Source organism: Rhipicephalus sanguineus, chromosome 2, assembly GCF_013339695.2.
Source record: "Rhipicephalus sanguineus isolate Rsan-2018 chromosome 2, BIME_Rsan_1.4, whole genome shotgun sequence".
In the NCBI taxonomy this organism is placed as follows: Eukaryota; Metazoa; Arthropoda; class Arachnida; order Ixodida; family Ixodidae; genus Rhipicephalus; species Rhipicephalus sanguineus.
The window spans coordinates 211996426-212019088 of NC_051177.1; the positions used below are offsets into that span (position 1 = coordinate 211996426).

The 22663-nt window shown below is 44.8% G+C and overlaps 3 protein-coding genes across 3 annotated transcripts in view; 1 reads left to right on the forward strand and 2 right to left on the reverse strand.

Annotated features, from left to right (window-relative positions):
* Positions 1–1816: 1816 nt before the first annotated feature.
* On the reverse strand, positions 1817–20188 carry LOC119384057 (vesicle transport protein GOT1B). The gene is made up of 5 exons (XM_037652346.2): positions 19971–20188; positions 19683–19774; positions 16216–16394; positions 11083–11164; positions 1817–3107 (listed from the first exon to the last, which is right to left on the reverse strand). The coding sequence occupies exons 1-5, from the start codon at positions 19993–19995 to the stop codon at positions 3063–3065; spliced, it is 423 nt and encodes a 140-aa protein (XP_037508274.1). The 5' UTR covers positions 19996–20188; the 3' UTR covers positions 1817–3062.
* On the reverse strand, positions 2039–2734 carry LOC119382220 (uncharacterized). Its single transcript, XM_037649933.1, has one exon. It carries the CDS (start codon positions 2732–2734, stop codon positions 2039–2041), a length of 696 nt encoding a protein of 231 aa, XP_037505861.1.
* A 15-nt stretch (positions 20189–20203) lies between the features above and the next one.
* Positions 20204–22663, forward strand: part of LOC119384056 (uncharacterized) — a 112051-nt gene continuing 109591 nt past the window's right edge. Inside the window, exon 1 of the mRNA XM_037652343.2 lies at positions 20204–20344. Coding sequence (XP_037508271.1) covers positions 20305–20344 — 40 coding nt within the window. The 5' untranslated portion in view covers positions 20204–20304. The remainder of the gene's footprint in view (positions 20345–22663) is intronic.

Here is a 22663-nt window from a genome sequence, read left to right on the forward strand (position 1 = left end):
CATTCTCCAAAGGCAAGATCAGGCATGTGAGTTTCCGTAGCGTTCAGTGTCACTACTTGGTATACACTAAGATATTCTTAGACAATCACATTAGTTTTCTCCTTGTCACTCATACGTTTTCATTCTCCAAAGGCAAGATTAGGCATGTGAGTTTCCGTAGGGTTCAGTGTCACTACTTGGCATACACCAAGATATTCTGAGACAATCACATTAGTTTTCTCCTGTATTAATGAGAACTAACAGACAGCAATGCCAAGGAAAGTATAGGGGGTGTTATTTGTAGTAATTAGAATACAAATGTGAAGAAAGTGGACGAAAAGATAACCTGCCGCCGGCAGGGACCGAACCTGCGACCTTCGAATAACGCGTCCAATGCTATACCACTGAGCTGCGGCGGCGGTCATCTCCCTGTCCACTTTATAGGGTATATATGTGGATTGAAACTTCGGAGTGTCAGTCAGCGCCAGTCGCAGCCATGGCGGTGAGTGTGGAGCACTCTTTTTTCTGCCTTTTTGGCATCACGTAGCACGTGATCTATTTACGAGCAGGCAGCTGACCAATAATCCCTCGCATACTACCTGAAGACATCATGTCTGCCAGAACGAGATCCTCGCTATGAATGAAGGAAAGATTACTTTTAAGGGCTCGTTTTTTCTTTGTTAGACACAATATTAATGAGAACTAACAGACAGCAATGCCAAGGAAAGTATAGGGGGTGTTATTTGTAGTAATTAGAATATAAATGTGAAGAAAGTAAAGTGGACGAAAAGATAACCTGTCGCCGGCAGGGACCGAACCTGCGACCTTCGAATAACGCGTCCGATGCTCTACCACTAAGCTACGGCGGCAGTCATCTCCCCGTCCACTTTATAGGGTATATATGTGGATTGAAACTTAGGAGTGTCAGTCAGCGCAGGTAATCTTTCCTTCATTCATAGCGAGGGTCTCGTTCTGGCAGACATGATGTCTTCGGTAGTATGCGAGGGATTATTGGTCAGCTGCCTGCTCGTAAATAGATCACGTGCTACGTGATGCCAAAAAGGCAGAAAAAAGAGTGTTCCACACTCACCGCCATGGCTGCGACTGGCGCTGACTGACACTCCTAAGTTTCAATCCACATATATACCCTATAAAGTGGACGGGGAGATGACCGTCGCCGTAGCTTAGTGGTAGAGCATCGGACGCGTTATTCGAAGGTCGCAGGTTCGGTCCCTGCCGGCGACAGGTTATCTTTTCGTCCACTTTACTTTCTTCACATTTATATTCTAATTACTACAAATAACACCCCCTATACTTTCCTTGGCATTCTGTCTGTTAGTTCTCATTAATATTGTGTCTAACAAAGAAAAAACGAGCCCTTAAAAGTAATCTATCCTTCATGTTTTCTCCTTGTCACTCATACATTTTCATTCTCCAAAGGCAAGATCAATCATGTGAGTTTCCGTAGGGTTCAGTGTCACTACTTGGTATACACTAAGATATTCTGAGACAATCACATTAGTTTTCTCCTTGTCACTCATATATTTTTATTTGCCTTATTCTCCAAAGGCAAGATCAGGCATGTCAGTTTCTGTACACAACATGCTCACCATTGAAAATGAATAAATAGACTGTTAATTATAAAAAAAATATATAACTACACATAACATTAAATAAGGAAATGCACTGTGGTTAAAGTTGCGTCCCTTTACACTTTCAAAGACTGCACAGAAATGTGTGTTGGTAACACCACAAGGCACTGCACATTTCTTTGCAATAAAGGTTTAACACATGGCCTAAAAAACAGCAAGCACCTTCGTACAATACTGCATCAATATTCAGGAACAGCGCGGCTTTATTGACAGCTGCTGGTGATGTGTTAAACAAAAGAAAAAGGAATTTAGAGGTAAGGCAGACGTAGGATAACCCATAAAGAAGGCAAGAAGTGATGATGTCACGTGACTGGATGGCAAGACACATTCAAGGAGGACGACGACAGACGGAGAGAGCACAATAGCCAGGCATCACTGGCAGTGTGGATGACGTGTGTTGGCGATATTTAACGCTTAGATGAACTTTTGGGGGGCTGTGATGCACCAGAGCTCTTCGGGCTTTTGCGTTTTTGGCCACGACTTGGCTGAGACGAGCTATTCTTTGAGTTCTTGCTCGATCGATGGCTACTTCGGTCGGGTGATGGGCCCTTGCGGTGGTTGGCTTCTTTGTCATTTGGGGACTGTTGGTTTGTTCTGCGCTTTTGCACGGCATCCAAGACCTGTGCCGCTTGTGCAGCGCCAAGTTCTACTGCAGAGCTGACGGCACGAACTGCTGTTGCTGTGCCGATGCCTGCCGTGGAACGTACCACCCGTGCTGCTTCTGTAGCTCTGACGGAAGCTACAGAGTGGGCGGCTCGTGCTGCCATCTCTACTCCCACAGTCGCTGCAGATGCCGCTCTCCCGGCTCCGGCAGCAGCCGCAGCCTTAGCAGAAGTTGCAGCTCCGGCAACGTCGACAGCCACCGCAGATCTAGCAGTCTTTGCTGCCTGCACAGCATCTGCTCCGAAGCTCACCACTTTCACCACTCCGGTGGCAGCCACAGCCTTAGCGGATGTTGAAGCTGCAGCGATGCCGACAGCCGCTGCAGACGTAGCCGCCTTCGCCGCCTGAAATGCATCTGCTCCGAAGCTCGCCACCGACCGTACTGCTGTCACTGCTCGTGCCACACCAAGGCTCGCCGCAGACCGCACTGCCGTCGCCATGGTCGCCGCTCTTGCAACCCCCGAAGTGACTGCAGCCCGTGCTTCCGTAGCCACTGCTGCCGCTCGTGCCGCACCGAGGCTCGCTGCCGATCGCACCGCCAGGGTGCCGGCTCCAATGGCGGCAGTGGTCGATGCGGCCGCCCCCCTCACCGCCGTCGCCCCCCTCGTCATGCCTTCGGCTGCAGCATCGCGTGCCTGTTGCGCAGCACCGACAGCCGCGTCCCGTGCCCAGACGGCCCCCGTGGTGACCTTGGACGCCACCGAGTAGAGTACGATGGCGACCTGCCCCAGTGCGGACAGCAGCCACCATGGGGCCCAGCACAAAAGCTCACACAATCGACCTGCCCTTGTCTCCTGAAAGGCGATCCATAAACTGGAACAAAAGGGGGAGGGGTAGAGAACGACGTTAAGTGCACTGAAGTAACATAAACTGCATGCTCCGCATCAAAATGATGTGGTCTGTTTCTTTGAGGCACCTGCAGAAACAATGCACATGCAGCACTTCTGCAAAATATGAGTGCCCGTCTTGAAGCCTCACGACAGGACCAAGCTAGCTATAAAATTAATTTTCGTGTTTAAGTTAATTAAAAATTTGATATGCTAATTCTTGATATTGCATTCCCGTAATGTTCACATGGGGATTACAAAGTGATTAGACAATCTATGCACTAGAAATGTAGAATGAGCATGTGCAAGGTTAACGGTAAGATTCCTATAAAACTGAAATGCACTTAGTATATCTGGGGGAATGTTAGTGCAGTGAAACCTTGTCAATGTGTACCTGTTCTAAACATACAAACAGTTAAACCATTGCTACGAATTCTCGACTCAGTCTCTGTCAGGTCCACAGTACTTGCTGACCACTTAAGCTGCAGTGGCACATTATGTGCCCAACCAGTTAGTGTGTACAGTGATCGCAATTTTTTTTACGTAAAAGTTAACCGTGCCTGCTAACTTGCAGTGTGGCCGGTGCCACAAAGTGCAGCAAGAGATCTTCCATTAAAAGAGTGTAAAGTTGAGCTTGCTGGCTTGACTTCATAGCAGCAAACAGCGCAGATACAGTCCTGTCAGTCTCTCTTGTCTCGTGTTTCTGTGCTGTTCCCTGCTATGAAGATCTTCCATCTTTTCATAAGTTCAAAGACTAGTTTACCAGTGATTCCAACTACGGCGCAAGTACGAAGATGCCTATATGGATAAGCACAAGAAATGCATGGAAGGATGATGGCGATTACCTGTACAACTTATCATCGACAACCTTGTTGCAGCAAGCATCTTTCACTATCTGTTGGAAGCATTTCCGGCACAGAGCTGTTGCAGATGTACTTTTTGTCGGCACACAGCCCAAGTGCGCCGTTCTAGAACTTGCTGCTGGTGTGCACTGCCGCCTCCTTGTTTGGGAGCAAATGAGGTGTGTTTCGCTTGCCAAAACAAAATCGAATTGCATTTGCGATGCTGACCCAACAAAAAAAAAATGCTGCACCCATGGATGGTCAGAACGGCAAAGGCATAAAGAAGCCTCACTGCACCAACACTCCCGCAGCAAATGTGCGCATAGAGTACAGCAAGCATACCAGCACAGAGACTGTGTGAGCTTGGCAGCTGATGCGCTGCATACAAATATAGTTAGAAATGACCGGCACCATGTGGACAGCTGGCACTGCAGTTTAATGCAGCAGCATCTGTTTTGGCTCAGTAGCAGATCGCTACACAAACGTGTACACAAGCATTGGCAAAAGCCAGCTGAGACACATGTAATGCACTTCCATGTGCGGTGGCTGCCATCATTCGCAATAAAGGTGGTCTCGTACAACGAAAACAGAGGAAAAAGCTACAAAATTATGCCTGATTGAAACTCGTATGAAGAAGAAACTGTTTTGAACTATGTAAAACGTATCAATTGATTTAAAATACAATTTGGCTGAATGAACCAATGCATACCTGCCAACATAGTACTGTACTTGCTTCACTCTCCCACCCTTGTTTTCATCCCTCCTGGGATGATATTTGAAAACGTTAGCTATAGACGCTGATTCGATGGTGCCATTGGGGCCTATATACCAGATCGTCTTTAAATGTCCCTGCTGGCTTGCTGTCCTAACAACAGAAAATGACCCTCTGTGATTCGCACCCGAGCTCGGCAATCCTTTTCTCACCAGCACGAAGTCTCCCGCCTCTATTCCTGGGTTCGTTGCATTCTCTCTCTTCTTCCTTTTCATCCTCTCCCCGTACTTCAATTCGCTCTCTTCAGTTCTTGTCAGGCGGATTGTCGCTTCAACTCCAAAGGTCGTGTCAGTTGGCAAATCTGTTGCTTTTCCCAAAGCAGCAAACAGCGGTGTGCATCCCAGAGCTGTTGTACAGGATGAGCTACTGCAGCTTTAAGGCAGCATTTCCATCCACCTGGGAAGTGGGATATCTCAAATAGCTTGCTCCACTAGTCCATTAGCTGCTGGATGATACGGCGCAGTAAACCTGAGCGTAAGTCCTCGCCGCTTTGCCCATTCATTGAGTTGGTGACTCCGGAACGCTGGTCCATTGTCTGTTACCAATACCTTCACGTTCTCAAACATCTTGCGGTTTAGAAAGGAGATCACCCTGTTGGCGTTCTCCTTTCCTGCTTATGCTGCCACCATCGTGCACTCATCGACGCACAACAGGAAGGCTCGAATTCTTTTCACACTCTCAGATTTTTTTCCAAGTCCAGCGAAGTCCATGTCAATCACTTCAAATGGTGTAGTAGAGTGCTTTGGTAATATCATCTGTTGGGTTGGCTGTTTAAACTTTACTTTGTTGATCTGGCATTCATGACATGATTGCACATATTTTGTGTCTTCTTTCATGCAGGTCTGCCAGAAACCACCGTGACTGCCCGACTTACAACTTGTGTGATAAAGAGCTAGAATTTTCAGAATTAGTGTAGGAGGCACTGCAATTCTTCCGGTTAGTGCAAGATGTAAAGCTTCAGTCTCTTTCCAAACTTTGGCTGCACTTACTGCTTTGCATTGCACATCAACAAGTTTGACGCCCAGCCTGGACTTTGCGTCGGCGTCTTTCATTGAAGCTCCTGGGCGATGAGTCACTCCAAAGTCGAACTGTTTTATCTCGCTTACCCACCAGGCGACTTTTCCTTTTGGCTCTGCCATTTTCAAAAGGTGGGTAAGTGCCTCGTGGTCAGTGTATAACTTGAATTTTATACTTTCCAGGTAAGAGCGGAAGTACCGAACAGCCTTTAGAACGGCCAGTGCTTCTTTCTCCGTTGTTGTATAGTTCACTTCCGCTTTGTTAAAGGTGTAAATGTGGTAACCAATTACTCGGAGTTGGCTATTACTTGGCTGACTTTCATCTCGCTGGTAAGGTATTGCTCCTGTTCCGTAACGCAATACATCCGTGTTGAGCTCGAACGGTAGATCAAAGTCAGGTAGTGTAAGGACTGGATCAGACGATATAACTCGTACCAGCTCTTTGAAGGCCGTTTCGCAGTCATCTGTTCCTGGTGAATGGTACATCTTTTTGCATCAGTCTTGTCAAACACCTCGTTTTAAGCGCATAATCTTGGATAAATGCCTTAAAATGACCGGCCAGCCCCAAGAACACACGCAATGAGTAGATATCAAAGGGCTTCACGAGTTCTGCGATGCGTGCCACTCCTTGGCCCTTTTCGCAGTGCCGTCCAGTACTCTACCAAAAAAGTCACCTTGCTCTTAAAAAATTCACTCTTCTTAAAGTTGACTTTGAGGTAGGCTTCTGACAAAGCTGTGAGGACCTGTGCCACTAGAAGAGAAAATTCTCTGTGCCATGTGTTGTGGATGAAGGACTTCGCTTTTAGAATAAACGATGATATCATCCATGTAGACATTACAAAGGGTTCCAATGAAAGGGTGTAGAACTGTATTAATCATTTTCTGGGACCAGCTAGGCGAGTTCTTCCATCTGAAAGGCAGACGGTTGTACCCATAAGTGTAAAATGGAGTTATGAAAGCGGTGTACTGCTTTGTATCCTCTTGAAGACATCCGCCTGTCTCGCCTATAATTCTATCTATTCTGGGCATAGCAAAAGGAATAAGATGCGTCTGGCTGTTAATGGCTGTGTAATCCGTGCAAAGTGTAAGGCTCCCATCCACCTTGGGCACTATGGTTATCGGCCGTGCATATGGCGGTACGCACGTACGGATAATGCCTGCGTCGAGCATCTTCCTAAGCTCTTCCTTCATCCATGCTTTCTTTTCCCGTGTGGGTTTGTATGGTTTTTTCGGTACAACCGTTGTGTCATGCAGTTTGAATGGAACCTCCAACTTTGTTGTACCTGGAGGGTAGCCTTCTCTGCAAAATAATTCTGGATCTATTGTAGGGATGTCATCGGATTTCGTCACAATGTGAATTTCGTCTCTCTTTCCCATTGGTTGCACATCTTGGCTCAATGACACGGTGCGTCTTAGTGAATGTTAAGCTTCAGCCATTTCATGTCTGGACAAGAGAGTAGAAAGTCATACTCGATGCCTTCTATCACCAGTGCCAGTATTTCTACAGATTGTGACTGGTGCTTCAGACGTATTCTTATCCATTCACAGTGTTCTTTTTCATGGCCGCCATAGCCCCATACAATGACAGTTGTGCCTCTGAATATGTCCTCTGGCTTTGCTTTGCTTCTTTTTATAAATAAAACTGAAGTGCTTGCATAGCTCGACCGTTCACTTCTAGTAGTATGTGCAGTGAACATGATGACACAAGTTGGATGGTCTCATGCGTTGTATGGATGAGTGAAGCAAGCTCAAGCAGTTGAGGAAGAAGACGACAGAATCTATGCCAGTGGGACTGGGGGAAGGAGAAGAAAAAGTTAGAAATGGCGACATGAAGAGTATCGAAGAGCATAAGCAGACGATACTCTTCATGTCGCCATTTCAAACTTTTTCTTTATTCTCTTGTCCTTCCCCCAAGTCCCAATGGCATGGATTCTGTCGTCTTCTTCCTCAACTGCTTGAGCTTGCTTCGATTAACGCTGTGCCTATTCTGCGGACCAGACCACAGGATAAACTCCAGCTTTATTCTGCGGACCAGACCACAATATAAAATTCGGTTTTATTTTGTAGACCACACCAAACAGACTTGTGCTGTCGACCGTGCGCACCAGACAAACAGCCCACCTCTCTTGACGACGGTTTTCTCTCACAAATTGCGAGATTGCCGGGGTTTATTCTGTGGTCTGGTTCACAGAATAGGCACTGCGCCCTCCTCCCTTGACGACAGCTTCTCTCACGAATCACAAGGTTTGCTTGCCGTTTCGTGAATGGGTCCGGACATAGGGAACCCAGGTGTTCACTTCGAAATGCGAAGGCAAATCCCACCTTTGGGATACTTTGCTGTTCTGACATATGCGATTATTGATATCAGCCGCAGATAAACTTATTGTGAACGGAAGCAACAAAAGGAAGGCGCATAATGACAACAAATGACAGCAGTTCTAAAATTTCGTGACCTGATCAAACACTGAAGTAACTTTCACCACAGTACGCTTGTGTAACGCGAAAAAGTGCACTAACATATGCATGGGCGACTCGAATCGTGAGCGATCCTTCTGAATGGGCGCGGCCAAAAATCATCCGAAAAATAATACTAACACCACCGCAAAAAGAAAACAGTAATAACAGATGACAGCGTTTATCAAATTTTATGGCCTTGATCCATCGAGTACGCATCGCTTAAGCCACTTTCGCCGCAGCACACCTGCGTCACGCAAAAAAGCTCCAGAAGATTGGCGAGAACCTACTAGTTGTCGCTGGACACAGCACACTTCACTAAGTACATACGCTTGCACGTGTCATATAATTACGACTACTTCTATGATCGTCAACATCTGAAAACTTTACTGAAACAGCTAAAGTAGCCCCTTGCCAATCTCAGTGCACCTTTTTTGCGTGACATTAATGTGCTGCGGTGAAAGTGACTGAAGTGTGTCTGGACGCAATAGATCAGGACCAGAAAATTTGAGTAGCATTGTCCTTTGTTGTTAGGATCCCCTCCCCCGGTGCAAATGGTGCTGTTTTTTTGGGAGACCTGTGGCCGTGTTCGTGCAATTGGGAGGATCGCTCAAAATTTGAGTCTCCCGTGCAGATTTTAGCAAACTTCTCTTGCACGACACAAATGTACTCTGGTGAAAGTGACTTAAGCGTTCCGCACATGATAGATCAGGTCCAGAAATTTTTAGAACCACTTTCATTTGTTGTTATACGCCTTCCTTTTACTGCTTCAATTCACAACGACAAACTGGTCTGACCTGCTTTGGCATGTCAGACCAGCAAGCATGCCAAAGGTGCTGGAAGCATGCCAAAGGTGCATGCCATCCCAGACGTAACCTCCTTGGTCCGGAGCCATTCGCAACATGGCAAGCGAACCTTGCGATTTGAGAGAGAAGCTGTGATCAAGGGAGGAGGGCGCAGTGCCTATTCTGTGGACCAGACCACAGAATAAACCCCCCACAATCTCGCAATTTGTGAGAGAAAACCGTCGTAAAGAGAGGTGGGCTGTTTGGGCTACAGCGAATCTGTGTGTGCATGATTCACGGCATAAGCTGGCGCAAGTCTGTTTGGTATGGTCCATAAAATAAAGCTGAACTTTATTTTGTGGCCTGGTTCACAGAATAAAGCTGAAGTTTATCCTATGGTCTGGTCCACAGAATAGATTGGGACTGTATTCTGTGGTATGGTGCACAGAAATCGTCGTCAAGAGAGGTGGGCTGTTTGAGCTACAGTACATTCCAGGGCTCACAGTGCACAAGATTATTGTGTGGTCTACAAAATAATGCTATGCTTTATTTTATGGTCTGGTCCACAGAATAAAGCTGGAGTTTATCCTGTGGTCTGGACCACAGAATAGGCACTGCGTATAATAGAACTCTCTACACTTACGGATCGCTTAGACAACTCCCAAAGTAGATTCTACGTGGATTACTGAAACCAACAGAGGCTTTTTCAGTGACACTGGCATTGCCAGTGCTTAATGTACCCAGCACCTCCACCATTTGTGGCGTAGCAGTTGACATGCCTTTAATACACCCTGAAGACGTGGTGAACGGATCACATCGGAGACACAGAACAATCTCAAGATGTGTCCCCACAAGCTATGATGACGACGAACCCCATGTGATTATGATCATATACAGATGATGATGAAGTGCCTGCCCACAATATGCGTAGGTGGCTGCAAGCAACATAAAATGAGCTTTACGGAGGAATCACTGGCAGGTGTTGCAGAAAGGAGTAGTTTACCTCACCACAAATAGTAATTGAATACTATAACACTAACAAGTTTTGGACTATATACTAATAAATGTACTGTGTATTGAAGCTTGATGTATGTTGAGCTATTTTTGCTGTTTTGCACCTTTTTTGCTTTTTCAAATTGACTGCATTGATTATGCAGTAGAATCTCGTTACAAGAGACAATGTTGCAAGAGACACTTGGTTATAAGCGACATTTGAAAATGGTTTGGTTGCTTTTCCTATGTTCACCATGTTAACAAGGTTCCATGCGAGAGACATGGTACAAGACATACTGGGTTACTAAGGACAATCTTTTTTAGGTCTCCACAGCAAATTCTTCACTATTTACAAGAGACTCAACTCAGACAGGCTCACGCAACATGGCCTAGATCACAGTACCAACTGCTGGGCACTGCAATTTCCATTTCCTTGTCTCAGATTCTGTTCCGTTCCACAGCTGAATGTCACTCCTCTCACGGTTGTGACTACAAATTCCATCAAACATTGTCATTAAGCTTTTATAATCCCTGTCGCGCTCCCACACCGACTCTGCGACAGAGTACCATGGAGTATGATTTCCAATGCAACGTCTGCAGTGCCAGTAGCTTTTTATGCCGATAGTACCTGAGAGCACTTGAATGGTATTGTGAGCAACAGGAAGGGTTGCAAAGTGAAGTGCTTTACGTCCAGAAGTTGGGAAGGAAGCCAACGCAATCTGCAGTCACTCAAGAACAAACTATGACAAATGACTTCTCTAAGCCATCCTGAACAATTAGTTCCCTGTACATTTGTTTAACACCCTTTGATGCTGATGTAGTGAGACTCCTTGGTGTTTTTATAATTTTCGGTTACAAGAGACACATTTCTTTGGTACCTTGAGTGTCTCTTTTAAAGAGGTTTTACTTGACTGCATTACTTGTGAGTTAGAACGTCACTGCACTCCACCTTCTGTGCCCTTCCAAGTGTCATTACCTAATTCATGACTGTCCCAACATTCCTTTTCCTTATGTATGCTGCCCCCTTATGCAGTACCCCAACAGGGGTGCTACTACTTTAAGGGCCAAACAAATGATGATGGTTAACTGAGGCACTTACCGGTCCTATGAACGGAAGGTTGAACAAGCTGCCCAAGATGGGTATCCTACGGAGGAAGTTGATGACAACTGGGAAGAACCCACTGTGCAAAGGGAGAGAGATAACAACACAAAGCTGTCAAACATGAACAACTGAGGCAGGCAGAATCTATGACTGGAGTTGCCTAAGAATGCCTTTCACTCAGCTAAGTCCAATTTCTGTATTGACACAGTTTCAGCTCGGTGCTTTCTAGGAAAAGGTTATCTGATATATAGTAGTAAAACATTTGTTCCTTGCACTTATGGCTACATGCGGTTCTCCTCTCTCACAGCCGAACAGAGGTCTCAATTCCAGCAGCTCTGATGCCAACAGGCAGCATACAAACATTTCTTGCTCCTAGGCATGTGAAGCGCAGGCTGTGTGATACATCTTCCGGCCTGTGTGTATTTTGTGCAGTGGAAGATGCATCGTCCCTCCACATGGCCCCTGTAGGGTTTCTTACAGATACCTGGAAAAGAATGCCAGCAACTCTGGATTGGCATCGTTGTTGGAGAGCTGGAATGCTTCCGTTTAGCAACAGTCCGTCTGTCACAGTGCTTAATTTAATTTTTACTTGGACATACAATGCTAGAACAGCGAAACCATATAGGCTCTGCTGCAGTCCAGACATGTTTTTTACAAATGGCAGCACATTATCTAACGTTTGCTGTTTGCTTGATATGTTTTCCGCTAAATGAACATAGTTGTCCATCGGTGATGGGTGCACTATCCCGGCTTTTTGAAGCATGGCGTTGTGCAAAAAAACATAGTTTGATGGCCTCACCAATGTGCCTACAGATCGCCGAACAGGCTAATTTTCATCGTGACACCTTCCGAACAAAATAAAGAATCATCCCTCAAGGCTGTGCTTAGTTTGCAAGGCACACGGCAAGAAGTCCGAGTGCCGATGGGAGTGCGAAGGATGTGAAATTGGTCTTCACGTGCCTGTGTACTTCAAAGTTTTTCACACAAGAAAATCGCACTGAAACAGTTGATGCAGTTAAGCATCGCCTTCCGTGATTGTGCGCTTCTGCCATGCAAGACTAAATGCGTTAAGGAGACTCCTTCCACTACATGGCATTTATGTAGTGTTTTTTTCCGAAGCAGTTGCAAATAACATCGTGGCTTTGTGGTAGGACACCTGCTTGCCACGAAAAGGGCCTGGGTTTGATCCTCAATGGGACCGGAAATTTTTATTATTTTATTTGCATCTTTCCCGATTTTTCGACGTCGCTGACGCCGACACCGGAATTTCTGGGAAGCGAGCTCTTTAACGCTATCGTGTTAAAACAGTGTGGGAGATATTGAAAATAATGCATCTAAGTCATACCCATGAGCAGACAAGAAAAAAATTGGAAAGAACATTAGGAATTTTGAGGAGCATTGATGCCAAAGCAGTGAAAAGCATCCGAGTGCGTAGAGAGGTAAATGTATTAATTACAGAAATAAACTCTAAAAACAGCTGTTATGGACAGTACTATTTGCTTCTAAACAGTCTTGTGTGGTACGTTTACGACACAAACTTTGACCAACTCCCCAAAATTGGTAAAGGATGGTCACAGGGGAGGAAATGTGCAAACTGTCAAAAATATAACTAGCGAATGTATGCTGTTAGCAGATGTGTCGGCAACAGCATACGGTTTAAACGTTAAATTTGAGTCAGACATAAAAAACATACCAGTTAGCCGTCACTGAAGGAAGCCAACTACATCCAATGACATCCATTTTTATTTGAACCAAAGGTTCAAATAAAAAAAATTATGACAGCTTTGCACTAATGGTGCTAAGCCTGAAGGAAGAGGGTGGCCTTCTCTCTATTTTTTCTTCCTTTCTTCTGTCTATATCTCTGTTTCTATTTCTTTCTCCCTTTTTGTGTATTCCCTTTATTTCTCTCCCTTTCACGTGCTCCACTTTGCCGAGCAGAGTTTTCATTTAACACTCGCACTTGCTGTACTCGAGCTTCTCCAATGCCTGTGGAGTCCAGCTGTGGAGTCTTTCGCAACACCGCACAAACTACGGCGAGCTATAACAGCCTCGCTGTTAAAAATTACAAGATTCATGACGTCCCAAAGCACCAAGACATACTGCATGCTCAAACAAATGCAAGAGTGGTCCATTGTCCTCATAAGTTGTTAAAGCGAACGGTTTGTCAATGATTGTTTGCCTGAAACGTCTGCCAACGGCGTAGAAAATAGAGTAAATAATGATGCAATTAACCTGTCTAATGCCCCGAAGTTTAAAAATAGTAAAATAAGAGAAAGAAAGGTCTGCCGGTAGAAAATATATATTGTAGAAGATGGCTGGATTCTTGACTGTAATGCGCAGGCCCTTGAGTGAAAGCTGTCATGATATAGACCAGCAAATTGTTCCCCTATAATTACCTGACTTTTAAAACAGCATGCTGGCGCTAAATACGCGGGCAGCACTGACCGAGGTGCCAGCGTCATCCGAATAAATTTCATAAACTTTCTTCTTTACCCTCTGCACCTGCGTTTCCAATACGTAGTACTAAGGAGTATGCAGTAATTGGAGAACACTAGCAAAGTTCTATTTGGGTACACACATTCGCTGCAATATATGTTGCTGCTAACATATACTGCAGCGTATATAACAGGTGACAACACTGAAATTTATTATAGCTGAGGCTGTTATGCAGAACAGCAATACATTTGATGATTAGTGTTGAGAATGTATTTTTCAAAGCATAAGGAAAACAAAATGGTATGCTATGAGCACTGGCTGGCCTGATTTTTCTCAAGTTTCAACATTCCACATAACAAATATAAAGCGGAAACTAATCAATCATCCAAACTTTTATAATTCCTGTTACCACTGCTCCACAGCACCTTCTGATGTCATTCATGTTCACTCATTAGATAAAAATGACAGTTAATAGGGAGTTTTCGAATAGCGGCCCCAAAGCCCCTTGCATGAGCTCGCTTTGGGTCAAGCAGGAACTTTTCAAATAGGGTCTGCGGCGCTTTGGACACTCCCCTTATTCTAGGTCACTCTAGCCTTGGCCAAGAGCTGTTGCTTCAGTGGGTGCTGCCTTGTTTGTTTGACGCAAAGCTTTTGGGGCAGGCTTTGGGGCTCCTGCTAAATTCGAGAAATAGCGTTCCCAATGTAAAACCCAAATGCTGTTTGGGTCACACACGTGCGCAGTGGCCTTGATGCTATTTCTTTGGGGTCCCAAAACGATGGGGGCCCCTATTCGAAAACTCCCTAATGTGTGACCTTCTGCATTAAAGTTTAACCACCTCAAGCTGGTAAACAGCCTCAGACACTTGTGCCAGAGGTGCACCTTGTAACTTAAGATATACGATGCATCGAAAATACATATACACTCAAACCTCATTATAACAAAGTCGCATCTGCCACGAAAATAACTTCGTTATATCCGAAAATTCGTTATAAACATTTATTTGTAACACTGTAGTTATGACAAGACTATTCTTCATTTACTTCGTTATAACCGATAATTCGTTATATCCGTGTTCGTTATAACGAGGTTTGAGTGTACTGATACCCCACCTGCTCAAGGTGCCATTCTACATGTAAAAGACACCCAAAGAGTATCCAAGACAGTAAGATACATGCATTTTCGATACTGCCTAGCCCTGCTTACATGCAGGAAATTGAGACGTTGGCCGTGGCTGAATTACTCTTAAATTAATCTGAACAGCCTAAACATAATGCATAAAAAACATAAAAACATAAAAAACATAATGCTAAAAAATGTGAAACATGTGAACGCAATGCAAGCACAGCAGAAAAACTTGGAGGATGCTTGAGCTTCACTTTGAAGAGTAGAACGTGATAGCGTAATCGGACCTCATCGTATCGCCTTCCCAATCGCTAGGCTGCTTTGCTTCTCGGTGGAGACCTAAACTGTGCTGCAAGAAAAGTCAGAGCGGATGCCCTCTGGCTCCAATATCCATGCATGCGGCGTGACAAAATACGCACGGCAGGGCGACGCCGTTTAAAAGTGCGCCCTTGGGTGCTTTGCACGGGTGATAGTAAAGCCACTGAAGAACCTCAGAGATGTGTGTACCACCAATGCTAAATGGTGTATCTAATGTATCTATAGATAGCTCACTGTTAGTATGCTAGAGGATGTATGTGTAGCAGCTAAATGCGTCGTGCCACGGAGCGAGGGATCGCAGGTTTGGTCCCACTTAAACCCAAGATTTTTTATTATTTCTTCATTTGCATCTACCTAGAATTTTCGCTCACGGACAATGCCGACTTTTTGCTCATGAACAAAGACAACGCTGCCGACACTGACACCGGAATTTCTGCCAAACGAGCTCTTTAATGCTATTGCGTCAACACAGCCCATACAAAGGTGTGAGCCGTCTACCGACCCCTGTCAAGATTGCGTGCACGTGGTCGCACCCGGCTGGTCAAAGTACGCCGTTCTGCAAGAACCGCATAGCCCAGCCTACAACAGCTGATGAACAACAGCTGTTCCGAAAGACAGATGGAGTGGATTTGCAACGTAGCCTACAACTGAATAGGCAATATGTTTGAAATACAAAGCAGCTGCTAATATTATTCCGTGCCTCAAGTGGTAACGGTACTTAACCCGTGAGATGACACGCAACGAGTTCGGTCAATCAGTCTTCATGCTTACATACCAAATACTTTATCGGTGGAAACACTTATAAAATATTTACCATGGTAGATAAGGGAGCTAATTGAGTAACTATAGATTATTTGGATGAGTATTCTGATCGATCTGAAGTAGCTGTGTTTGTTGTTTTTCTTTTTTTAAATCTTGGTTTGTGCTTTCAGAGCGATTTGTTATCTTGATCTGCACATACTCATGCAGATCTGTAATATGCGACTTATAACAATAAAGCTCCAGTCATGAGTTGGCACTCTTGTTGTGTCTTTCTATCTGATTGTTTCTGTCACAACGTTAATAATTATGCATCTTGTAGATACGCAGTGCCAATCATGGCATAATGGGATCAGAAATGGGCTTATTGTTCACTCTAAGACACATGTGTCAAATGTGGATAAATAGAAATCAAGACATTTAGACACCATCAACAGAACTGTTGCGCTTCGCACCAGTTGCTTTAGTAATGGGATGGCGCCTGTAATGCTTGCCTGAAGAGCAGGATGAAGCCATAGGTTTCGACAATGATTCCTATGAGGGGGAAACCAATGATGACGATGGCAATGCCGCCAAAAAAAGCAAGTGTGCCACGGATCTTGTGCCTCTGGAAGAAGAACCGAAAGGTGCGCTCCAGGCCAATGACGAACGCCAGGCCACTCAGGAACAGGATCTGCACGTAGCGGGACCACCGTATTTTTCTTAGAAATTATTTGCAATCAAATTCTCCATGTATTTTCACCACTTTAGATTCAATTCTTTTGCTATCATACCATATTGTCGTGACAGGAAACGGCAAGCAGTCAGCTTGGAGTGCATGTCTGTCTACTTTTATGCCACAGCTGCCATAAACTACTTCATCCCCGAAAAAAGAAAGAAAGGAAGAACGCTGCAGCATCAAAGGATGGCGCCAGCCAAGTCACAACAGACAATTTAAGGGCAAACTTGACCAGCTAGCTTATCTTCACTAACTAGCTCCTACCTCTTGCTTCCATTCTGCAAAAGACAAAGCGCGGTATGTTATTTTCTTGTCAACCTCAAATCTTAAAGACATTTGATTTTGGAAGTTTAAGAAGTACCTGCCCGCCTATGAACACATTAAAATTCATCAGGATGTTGTAAGCACAACAGCGGAAGGGGAAAATATCGCCAATTAACAACAACAAAAAGAATGCTTTCTACAAGTGCACACCTTATGTTTCAGCAAAGCGCACGAGCAGAAAACTACACCAGCAATGTTGGTGGAGATTTTACCTATTCTGGGAATCTGAACAAGCTTGCTCAAGGCAGGCACCCCTCAAGGCCCATCAAAATAAAAATAATTACAGAAAATATGGTCAAAGAGAAATAGGGGAACAAAACCTATTTTCTGTAAAATTTGACGAAAGATTATATACACTGCTTGCATGCTCCATAGAAACTCCACATGAGTGTACTTGTGTGAAAACACTCTGTTTTAAGTATTTTAATGGCTAATGAAGGACCAATCTGGATGACTCCGTTAAATACTGGGAAAGAAAAAAGCTACTTCGAGAAGTTAGCCACCCAGTAAACTTTGCCTGAACTGGTCTAAAATCTGAATTCTTGCCTCCTTACATACTGCAAGTTCAAGATATTTATCATACTGTGGATTGCTTAGAAACTAAATTGCCTATAAACCATAAACATAAAAATGCCAACAAGTACAGATTGGAAAAGGAGAATCGAAGCATATATCAAAGAATAAGAATCATGATACATGAGGACAAAACCTTAAAATAAATATCAAAATAAGGAGTCATTCATTTATTAAAAGACATCTTACAGGACCCTGGAGGCATTGCATAAGGGGAGAATATACAGTCATAGATTATAACACATACAATAATTAGAAAGCCTATGAGGAAGCAACAAAAATATACCCACTGCAAGAATGAAAATGGGAAAAAAATGTTAGAGTAACATATGTGCTAATATGCAGTAATACTGTGTTATAATATATACAAGAAACTAACCATACAGACAAGAAAAAAAATAAAATTTCTCACAGTAAAAGATGAACAATAGAATTACAGAACGAGCAGGACATACTTCGGCTACTACAAAAGAGCAATGAATGTATAGCTGCACAAGACAATGATGAGAACAATGGGCATAATCCATTAGGTTATGTAGAATTACTTTAAAAAATGTGTCATTAGAAGAAGCCGGAGATTTATTGGCCACTACTGGAAAGTATGGTGGTTAGGAAGGCTGTTCCAAAGGCTCTTGGATGACGAAAGGAATTAGCCTTTCTGTAGATGCACCAATTGCACAGCTGTTGGGTCTGTAATGAGGAATTTCAAGCTGCAAAAATGGCGCTGTGCTACAGACGTATTCACGACACAAAGAGAGCAAGGCAATGTCCCAATGATTACACAAAGGATGTAGTAAGAGGACGAGTTTAATTTGTGCTATGCTTTTGCTATAGTCATAAGAACGTGGAATAAAATATGCAGCCTTATTTTGAAGCAAAACAGAAAGGCGATCTAGTGGGTATTCTTGTATAACAGAAGTGCAAAAGAACCGATTCATCAACACTCAGCTTGTTTAGGCTGCTCTGCAGGAATGAGGCTACTGGCAGTGAAGAACATTATTAAGCTTAACTTTCTTCCATTATCAAGTGCCTTGGCCAGGTTATCAGGTTATCCAGGTTCCATTTGGCACACAATTTCTTAGTTTCATTTTTTACTTTAGACAGGCACACTCAGAGGTTGCATTGAAGCCCATTTTGCCGTATGAATCCGCACACTCCAAGGTAGTAGAAAGAGCTATCGATAAAAAAGCGTTGACAAAATCATGCCACCACAGCAGCTTCCAGAAGCAAATGCACAGGCTCACGGCAGCAAGCTTTCCGGTTCATACCTTGACTTCTGTGGCCCTATCACCGCTAAAGAAGTTCGTTACCAGGCCACCACTATATATCTGTTAATGAGCCTTGCAGACTGAGCATACGTGAAAGAGTAGTGGCGATGCCCTACGTTCACTCAACTGCGCATCGTGTAAAGAAAATCGGAAAAAGATGTGATGTGAGAGTGGTATTTTCCACACCGGAAAAATTGGTGAGCATGCGAAACGCAACACAGGAAGAAGTTATCCCCTTCCACTTTTGAGCGGCATAAAGTATGTAGGACAGAAAGGGCGCTGTCTCAACGATAGCTAGGTTAAAGGAGCACGGTTACAACGTAAGACGAGCATTCGCTGGACACCTTGGTATGCATTGAAGCGGTTGCCAACCAATCTTTGAAAACTGCTGCATTATAAGAAAAAATGGCCAGAAACTGAAGGGCGAGATAACTGAAGCAGCTGAAAGTGCGCGCCTGGATGACTTGTGCGAAAGCATGGCGTCAGTTGACCTCAGTAAAAAAAGAAACGGATCTCCTCGCGTCATAACTGGAAAATGTGTGCACCATTGTTCATCGTTCCACTTCACCTTAGTAAAATGATTGTGACTAGGCGGCTTGGCATTGGTGGAAGATTCCTTTGTGAAATCTTTTGTTTTTCTTGTTTATCTTCTGTCGCTCGCTCTCCTCCCGCTCGTGTGTCTGTGTTTATTCCGCCGAAGAGGGAATAAAATTCATTGTTGAAAGCTAGTGCTCTGTTGTGTGTGTACCTTTCTTGTGTCCCGTCGATTGGTTGCGCCATACAATCTTATACAGTAGACTAGGAATTAGCGAAAAGCTCACGACGGCAAGCCAACCATGGCGTCAGAAATGACGTCATGTTGTCATAGTTGGAAATGGGATAACCGCTGAAACTTGTCCCGGCACCATTCATCTGATCACACGAACTTTCAGTCTCGGAGGTTACAATTCGAATGCACGCGTACTTGCGCTTTCTGAAAAGCCAAGAACGCTCCCATTTTCGTATCTGCAGGCTCGACACATTCCCAGCGTTTGCACGCAGGATGAATAAAAGAAATGCTGAACAAACGGTCACTCACGTTTCCTAATGCGAGAAGGCCCTTGTCAAACAGCAAAAGGACTCCCAGGAACAGGAACGCGACGCCGAAGCCGGCTAGGCCGACGCCGATTTCTGAAACGAAAATGACATGAGCAACGTCAGACACAAAAAGACAGAGCCGTTCGCTTAAGCCGATGCGTTCATATCGATAAGCTCGATTCATTCCCGAAACCCGAGGCAGATCGCAAGCAGAACTTCGCCCAAAACACCGGCTGAGCGTCGCGAGCGCAGAGAGCGCGGCAAAGTCAGTGCGTAAACCGCTGCTTACTCTGGAAGTCCGTGATCTCGAACATTGTCGACGGCCGCCGTTATCGGGTGCCGTGGGCTTGCACTCGGGGATACGGGCGCGAAGGTATCCTTCGGGCCGCGGTTCCCATCCACGTCACGAAATCCACGGCACGGACGCAGCCATGATTGAAACGGCGCGAGCGCCGCCTGCGCCCTGCGCGTTCTCACGTTCTCACCGCGCGCCGAGGCGAGCTCAGCAGCAGCAGGATCGCGAGCGTCGACAGTAGCCGATCGAACGTGACAGCAGCTGCTGAGCGCAGTGGCGGTGAATTCATTTGGCAGTGTCGAAGCAAGCCAGCGACTACCCAGTGAACATGCTTCGCCTCCTGCTCAGACGGCGGCCTCTTCAGCTTGGTAAGACAACACTCGTATGCGTGGCCTTAGTTTAGCTTTCTTTGTGGCTGCAGGCTGGTTGTTGTAGCCCTCGAAACTAACTACATGGCCTCATCGAAACCACTCTTTCGTCAGTACCAAGTCATGCCTCAACAACTAGTCATAGATTATAAAACAACAATAATGGTGTTCAAGTCTCTAACAAGCAATGTCCCTCTTCACCGCTCCCTTTTTATGCCACCGCAATTGCAAACAAGAGCCCGTCATTGCGGTAACTTCCTAAAACCACCGTAAAAACGGGCGTAGGCAGAAAATTTTTTCGGGGGGGGGGGGGGGGGGGGGCACCACCTTGATCTGAAGTGAGGGACGGGCAGGCACATGTGGTCGAGTGGCATTTCGGGCTCTATATGCCATGGCAAAAAAAAAAAAAAAAAAAAAAAAAAGGTATGAAGCTGGTCCGCGCTTTTCAATAATCTTCTTGGGCGCAGAGAACTGCAGGTAACTTAACCAGCACGTAATAACCAACAATTAAGTTGGGTTCCTTGGGACTGTGTTTTTCTTTGGTGTAGCTCTTCGACCTCCTTTGCCTGTTTCTTACATGCGCTCGCAATTGCTCGTGTGCCCTTCATGGGTCTGTGCTGAAACATTTGTCAGGCGATCCCACTTTGTCGAGTCTTGTGCGAGGTTGGCATCCGTGAAGAACAGCAAGCAACAGAACAACTACTGGTGCACCAGTAGTCGGCTGAGGCATACAGTGACATGATTGTAGGTAATCAAGCATCGCTGTTCATATATGACGCCTTTTAAAAGAGAACCAGTGGAATATACAGCTTTAACATCCTGTTCAATCTTTCCACAAAGCTGGTAGCTTGCAGGTAATACACAGAAGAGTTGTAATGCATGATTCTGTGTTTTGTGAGAAATTCATTGAAATTTGCTGAAGAAAACTGGTTCCATGATTGGATGTGAGATCACGTTGTTACGTCTCTTGTGCAAAAAGTTCAGTTGGAATTTCTTCGCTGTAGACGTGATCACATCGTATACGAAGGACACTTCTGCATGAAACCTGCATGAAAGGTCCCGCAACATATAGCAACTTCTTGCAGGCTTTGTCAGGAAGAATGACGAGTTGCATTGGAGCAGAGGCACGTGCTGCCCTGTTCATGACTGGCCAGTCACACATGTGCGCACGAGTTCTTCAATGTGACTCCCCGTGCATGGCCACCGATAGGACCCTTTTGACGACGAGATTTGGTGCTACTTAGTCTGGGTGTGACTCATAGGCCAGATGCATAAAACGGCATGTCATAGTTGCTGGCACAACAATCCTGTCACCCTTCTTATCGTCCTCGTCTCGGTAGTTGTGCTATGGTTCACCATTCTCACAAGCGAACGCGTTAATAAGGTGTGCGTGCGGCCGCTTTCAGACAGCGGTGAGAATTCACGGCGCCAGCTGTTCGCTCAACAAGCGCGCGCAACGAAATAAACCAAGTATCAAAAGATGCCGCGCCTGCCGGCGCACCACCTTCCCTGGAAACGGCCACTTTCGAATTGACAACCGGTCTTTCAAGACCAACTGTATCAATGATGATGGGGTCCATTGGTAAGAATTTGATTTTTGGTAAAAGTGGAAATACTGTGGTGGTACTCTTATGAAAATGCGCAGCAAATGCATTGTTCAGAACATTGCAGCACTTGCTAAGTACAACTGGAGCATTAAACTGTATTAAATGAATATGTTGCATTTTAGCACCGTTAGATAATGCTCCAAAATTTATGGTGGTTAGAACGCAGCAGCAAGGGAACAGTTTTATCAAAGAATTCTGTTTTGGCTTTCGAAAGCGCAGTACAGAACCAGCGGTTAAATTGTTGATAGGATGACCAATAGTCAGTTCTGGCTGTTCATTTTGGTGCATCAAAATACCCGCTTCTTTTTATTGCGCATGCGTTTTAACGTGTTATTCAACCATGGAATACAAGGACTCGACGAAACTTTCATTTTAGGCACGAAAGGATTGATGAGGGGTAGCGGTTTGTTCTTATACTGAAACCAGTTCTCCTCAACCAATGCTGCTCAAAACCAGCAAAAAAAAAACAAAAACAACAAAGGCCTGTAATTTCCTGTTTATTCTAGCAAAGTCTGCCTTGCTATAGTCTTGGATAACCCTAGTCCTTTTTTTCTTGATTTCTTGATTTTCTTATTAAGGGCCCGTGCCCTTAATAAAGTGAATTACGGATTGGATGTTTATTCCCGGTAAATGAGTTAGGGACGAAGCCAGGTCAGGTGTAGTGTAAGTGTCAAGTCCAAAATATTAGCAGAGTTATTGTTTGTTTGTTTGT

Excerpts from the sequence above, each read along its gene's own strand:
- LOC119384057 (XM_037652346.2), bottom strand. The coding sequence starts at position 19,995 with ATGTTCGAGATCACGGACTTCCAGA. Across the intron at positions 11,165-16,215 it reads GGCTTCATCCTGCTCTTCAG|TGGGTTCTTCCCAGTTGTCA; the intron begins GCAAGCATTACA and ends CCCTTTGCACAG. Across the intron at positions 3,108-11,082 it reads ACCTTCCGTTCATAGGACCG|TTTATGGATCGCCTTTCAGG; the intron begins GTAAGTGCCTCA and ends CTTTTGTTCCAG.
- LOC119382220 (XM_037649933.1), bottom strand. The coding sequence starts at position 2,734 with ATGGCGACGGCAGTGCGGTCTGCGGCGAGCCTTGGTGTGGCACGAGCA.